Genomic DNA, 6389 nt, shown 5'->3' with positions numbered 1-6389 from the left:
CTGTTGCAGTACCAACCAATTGAGTTATGCTATGTTATGACATAGCTGAATACATTTTGAGATTAAAGTGTATTTACTAATTATATAGCTGAATTATGTGTTGCACTTGTAATTATGCCTTTAGAACTCTCACATTGTTTTTTGGTGTTTGTGCCCAATTTATCAATATTTTTTTTTCATAACTTATTATTTCTTTTAGGTAGATGTAATAATGGAATAGGGAAATCACTTGAAGTCATTAGCATTGTAGTACTAGTACGTGCACATCTACAGCTATTTAAGCTTCATCAGAAAACCTAATCCTCTTTGTTTTTTTAATGTTTAACTCTGTATGCTGTAAGTAAATAAGGCTGTTGGTCTGGCACTCAAATTGACAAGAGGGATAAAAAAAACACATTTTTGCATTTCTCAGTTTTAAATTTGTCAGACATTGAAACGTACTGCTTTCTGTCTGGATAAGTAGAAATCAGTAAAAACAGAAAACATGGAGAAATTCATATGACTAATGTTCATACGCATTGCAGAAAATGCCTGTAGGTAATCAACCAAAAACAGCCCTCACATTAATGATGTAAGATGACCCACCTTCTTGAGCTCACCTGTGAGCATCTGAGAAAGAAGTCAAAATTGCATGCATGGTCACTGGCCAGAGGAAGGAACAACCCTCAACAGCTTCACATGTTATGCCTGGGAGTATGATATTCGCCAAAGTTCGTAAAATGAGAGCATATCATTGTTTGAAGTTATTCACTTTTACCTCCCTCCAATGATTGGTTTTTCCATTTTTTCCAAGATCTCTGCGGTTGTTGGCTCCACGCGACCAGTGGCCCACACTGCACAGGCACACAAAGAAGAAGTGAGGGCCTTGAAACTACAGATCGATTCGATCCAGCGAGAAATCGAGCGCGTTAAAACCTTGGTACTTAAAGTTACTGTATTTGCTCTGTGAGTTGTAATGAAGATGATTTAATGGACTGCTGTATGTTATGGACTGTTGCAAGTTGCACTTTTTTAGAAAATCAGCTAAAGAATGAACATCTTTGTCCGCTTCTATTTCTATTTAAGACTCCATCTGAAATGTACAATGCATTCCTTCAATTTGTAATGTGGATGTCAGCTAGTTGCACGATAAATGCAAGGCCATCTCTTAATACATGTTACCCTATTTTAAAATATAACCATTTATAATTATAATTTATTGTTTTACAGAACCTGCAGTTGGAGACTCAACTTGCTGAGGCAGAATCTGGTAGCAGCAGTGAAAGTGACCAATACCAGGAACAAGTGGCAGCTCTGAAATCTCAGTTAGATGACATCAGGAAGGTAAGACGGGCTGAATGCCTTCCAGTGTCGTAAACTCAAATGCGATACCTTTTTATCCAGGTAAAAATATCAGTTAGAAATAAGCAAAGCATTTTCTGGCAAAGATAATAGCCAACACATCATTTCTTCTGCACGTTTTCAAGTAGTACACAATATCTGATGGGGATGGTAAGCAACAACTTGTACAAAAAAGTCACATGCAGTTGAGCTAAAAGTAATACATAGTTGATCTAGAAATGCAAGCCGACCCAAGGAACACCATGTTTGGACTGGCCAGAGTGCAACAAAAATCATGTGTTGAATACAAACTAGATCAAGACTGAAGATGGGAGATAATACTGCAGCCATAATGGAAAAATAGTGTGAAAACAACTACTGTACATTGCCATCGAGATACATAATTTGGCCAACCCTATTATGTAAAGGCAGCATTCAAACATGTCATCCTAAAACTGTGTCTTGAAAAGAGCATTAGATGGATCATTACCTCTGGTGCTAAACTAATAAAGGTATCACATTAGAAATATTTTAAATTGTTAATGTTCTGGGTTTAAAAAAAATAATTATGAAAGTGGTGTTTGTAGAATTCTGTAACTGCACCACCTCTTTCCTCATGTATTGGAATAAGACAAAATGTGTGTCAATCTGGCTTTTTTTTACTTTGCTCATATGTCATAAAACCTAAAAAGCAGTGGATTTTAATTGACTTTAGGTAATAAGACCCATGATCTTGTTAGCTATAGTGTTGCTGTACATACTTACACTTGGAATATTAAAACAATGACATATGATGCAGCGGACCTTCAATTTTTTGTTGCCCATTGCGGGATAGAAGTCAGTAACTGATCTAGAAAGTACTGTTCACCCACCCTGCTGACGCTTTGTCCTTTTAACTGCATTATTACTCACTCCTGTCTAAACAGTGAATGCTCCACTGTGAATTGTGTTTGTATTACCTGGACCATTTATGATGTTGCATCAAAGATTAAGCCACTCAATCTCGTTATCTTTGTAGAGGGGATGCCCAACTCTTTACACATTGTCTCAAGGGACATGCAGGGGAAGCAGAGATGGAGAGAAGACAAACAAGGCACCTCTTGTGTCCATCCTCATCTCTTTCAATCCATTAAGTCAGTTTTCTTCCTCTCGGTGCAGTTTGTCGATGAATTACAACCCTCACACGATCACTCTGAGAAAACAGGCTTCTGCCACAGCACTTCTCTTCTGTCATGCAATCTTGCAATTCCTATATGTCCTTGTTCATAGAATAAGCGAATGGAGTGAGCCCACGTGGGGGGAATCTGGCCCTATGCCTCTGTCCCATTTCATTATCAGAAGCTGCTTGCCTCCATCTGGGGCGTCCAGAGTTCTCATCCCAGAGTCCCTAATGCTTGCCTTTGCTGGTTGTGGTTTTTCAGCCATTAAGAATAGGAGTATGGACAGAATAGCTTTGTGTAAAGTAAACTGATGATAAATGACCGAGTTTGTTATATACATTTTCATAGACTATCGTAAACCTTTTTGATTAATCAACAACATGTGGTGCTAAAGTAAACCGCTGTAGTTAACTTGAAATTAAAAGACACAGTCAGAAATTACTTACAGATGTAATTGGTGTAATCATTAAAACTTTCTATCACATTGATTTTTTAAAAAACATCAGTCAGTTTAGACTTTCATGACAATTTCACTTTTGAATACGATTCTACAGCTCTCAGTTATTGATTGCTTATTGTTTTCACACACAGCAAATTGCTCATTATGGCCAAGAGTATCAAGAACTTTTGGCAGCTAAGATGGGCTTGGATGTTGAAATCACTGCTTACAGGAAGCTTATGGACAGTGAAGAACTCAGGTAAACATCTGTACTTTATTGCTGTGTGATGAGATTTTTTGGCGATGTAATGCTTGAAAAGTACAGGAGTTAGAGTCAATGTTTTGTTTTATAAAGTAAGTTCAAGTATACTTTATCCACACTCCACATCCAGACGTATTTACCGGGTACATATTGAGTGTCGACATGTGCTCTATATCTAAATATTGAGCTCACAAGAGGCTTGAAACCTACACACTCCGCTGTGTTGCAGGCTGCCTTTCTTATGTTCCCCAAATCGGTGTAGGACAACAATCTACCATATCCTATCGCAGGATGATCACTGTTTCAAAATATTGAGCTAGTGTCTGAGAATATGTTTAAAGATGTTATAGTTAATATTCAATCCTAAATCTGTTTTTGCAAAAGTAAAGCCCAAATAAGTCAGCTGGGATGCGAGGCAGCTTGACTATATTAACATGCTGGAGAGATTGTGTTGTGAGAAATGACACCAGATGGAGTCCCAGCTGTCACCTTGAAAAAGATAACACTTTGGATCGAATTAAAATGTACTTGGGGTTATATTTCACAAACATTATGTGTTAATTTATTTTTCATTTACATAGAAAAAAATAAAGGGAGTTATAATTTACGACTTCATTTGGCCTTATCTTTATTTTCAAATATGAAATCTAAATATGTTCCTACCCCCTGCTGTTAATTAACATATTGTCCTCGAGGAGAAGGCATCACTGCAAATCTATATCTAGAAGTCCCTTGGCTTGCAATGTGAGAGTTTCTGAAGTTTTTATACTAAAGTGCTACAGAAGAGGGATAATGCCCCTGCCCCTGGTACTTGTGAATTCTCAGCACCGGGACGCCTCTTTGCTGGGGCAGCTGTTGCGCTTAATCAAAATGTTAGCATAACATGACATAACATAACATTTATGCAGACCATCTGTGAATGAGGGTGCATGCATGGAGCAGGCCAGTAACCCTGAGGTGGGGTAAAATTAGGCAACACGGTTGAAAATAAGACTCTAGACCTGAGGATTGTTGGTGAGGGCGACGGAAATTGAAGGCCGATATCAAAATGGTAAATATCACCCCAGATGGACGATAAAATGCTTCTTCGAGGAGTATTAGCCACATTAACGAAGATAATCAACTATTGCTACTTTTGGTCGGGAAATGGGCCAAGCATTTCTGTCTGACCACCTTTATTCTACAAACACTTCCATCTCACTTTCGTGGCTACCAGTGCTAACCTCAGTGCATGCAACACTCACCGCAGATCTTCCGTTTCATGAATAGGAGAGAGGGAATGATCCATCCTTTGAAGTGGCTTCGGTCAGGGATGTCCACTTCATTCCTTTGAGTACCCAGCAGGAGCTCAGATACACCACCTAGTATAACCACCAGATACACCACCAGGTATAACCAATCCTCCAGATGAACTTTTATTAACAAGGACCCTGGTATTGTTAGTAATGAGCGTATTATTTGACTAGCCACCAGATAATTTCATCCGGTTGCACTGGCAGCAAATCAGAATAATTAAAGGCCATTAGTCAACATTTATCAAAATAAGTGAATTTACCTACATAAAATCTAGGTGCTTGCACCTCAAAATGTGTCATTGTTAAATGCTGTGTAATATAGTAATTTGGCAATGGTGTTTTTTTGTCCTGTAAACTCTGGCTTTGAAAGTTATGATAATATTTGAACTGATTATTTCTGTCTTCTCCCAGATTGCTCTCTGGAGGCAGTGTCACAGTTCACAAATCTACTACGAGTGTGGGAGGCGGAGGTGGTGGTGGAGCTGGTAGTGGCTTTGGATCAGGAGGTGGCTTTGGAGGTGGCCTTGGTGGAGGCCTCGGCGGTGGCTTTGGAGGCGGCCTTGGAGGTGGCTTTGGAGGTGGCCTTGGAGGTGGTCTTGGAGGTAGTCTTGGAGGCGGAGGTGGTGGCGGTTTCGGATCTGGCTTTAGTGGAAGCAGTTTTCTTGGAGAATCTACAGGACTAAATAACTCATGTAAGTAAAGCCATGCACATTCTACCATAGTAAATGTTTACAATATAATGACAAAATATATAACCATAATGTAACAAAATATTTTTTTAAAGTGGCAAAATAAGATTCATGTCATTTTCATTTTAATGACAGTCAGAGAACACAAACCTCAATACTATAAAGTAATGCAAAGAAAATATTGCTAGCTGATACAACAAGCTGTGTACTAATAGCTGTCTTTTCATTGTTTTACAGATTCTGTGCGTTCAACAGCATCTAGCGTGTATTGAAAACTGCGCTGAGTAAGACCTAGTGGCTTGAAACATGAATTCAACGCGCTGTACTAGTCCCAGCTACAGTAGTGTTACATCAGTATTCTAACACCATTCAGCATTTACAATGGATTATACCTGACTAACTGAGAATACCCCCATGCTGGGGTAATATCCGAACAAAATGATAAATCCCTTGAAGTTAATCTATACTCTTCTGCATACTCTCTGCATATACATTTTCAGCATAACACATCAAGTTGTGAGCTATGTAGCTCTTCCCATCATGCTTTTTTATTTGATATTTTTATTTTCATATACTAGTCTGGGGGATAGCCACCTGAACAAAGAGTCAATTATGTGTCGAAACCCAAACCTAGCACAAACATCCGGTTACTGATGTGAGCCAGGATTATCACATGACCAGTAAGGATTGTGGTGTTAGAGGACCATATTTCTAGTCGTTACACTCAGGCAGTGTAATTTGTGAGATTTGGTGTTTGAACCAACACTGTGCCTTGAACGTTTGGTTGGAAAATAATTTTCTAATGTAGAATGCACACTGTATAGTTGATTCTAACAGAACCATTTCGAAACGTTGCATACATGTTGTTGTTAAACATGTTTTATATTATGGTGTCGTACTTAAACTCCATAAGGGCTTTTTTATAACTTACACTGAAAGCATTTCAAACTGAAAACATGTTTTTGTGTTTGGAAATAAAACAGACATTTCTTGAAGGTGTTTCATTGTTGTTGATTATTGAAGAAAACTGAAAAGTGATCTAATATGCTTGAATGTCTTTAACAAGCTGAGAGCAAAAGGCTGTTTTTGTCCTAGTGTCAATTTTTCTTTTTAATTACCTTTAAACTGATGGTGTAGAATAATCACCACCGGCCTAGGAAGATGTCAGTAGGTGGAACCAGGCAAATGGAAGTACATAGTACATATCACTACATCTTCATTGCC

The 6389-nt window shown here is 38.4% G+C and overlaps 1 protein-coding gene across 1 annotated transcript in view; it reads left to right on the top strand.

The window, feature by feature from the left end:
* LOC147698642 (thread biopolymer filament subunit alpha-like) overlaps positions 1 to 6160 on the top strand; it is a 14591-nt gene extending 8431 nt beyond the window's left edge. The window contains exons 6-10 of the mRNA XM_086935228.1: positions 794 to 919; positions 1210 to 1323; positions 3072 to 3178; positions 4888 to 5168; positions 5403 to 6160. Coding sequence (XP_086791354.1) covers positions 794 to 919; positions 1210 to 1323; positions 3072 to 3178; positions 4888 to 5168; positions 5403 to 5437 — 663 coding nt within the window. The 3' untranslated portion in view covers positions 5438 to 6160. The remainder of the gene's footprint in view (positions 1 to 793; positions 920 to 1209; positions 1324 to 3071; positions 3179 to 4887; positions 5169 to 5402) is intronic.
* The last annotated feature ends 229 nt before the right edge of the window (positions 6161 to 6389 follow it).

The sequence above is a fragment of the Lissotriton vulgaris genome, chromosome 8, assembly GCF_964263255.1.
Source record: "Lissotriton vulgaris chromosome 8, aLisVul1.2, whole genome shotgun sequence".
In the NCBI taxonomy this organism is placed as follows: Eukaryota; Metazoa; Chordata; class Amphibia; order Caudata; family Salamandridae; genus Lissotriton; species Lissotriton vulgaris.
Note: the sequence above shows the minus strand (reverse complement) of the source record. Positions and strands in the feature narration are given on the sequence as shown.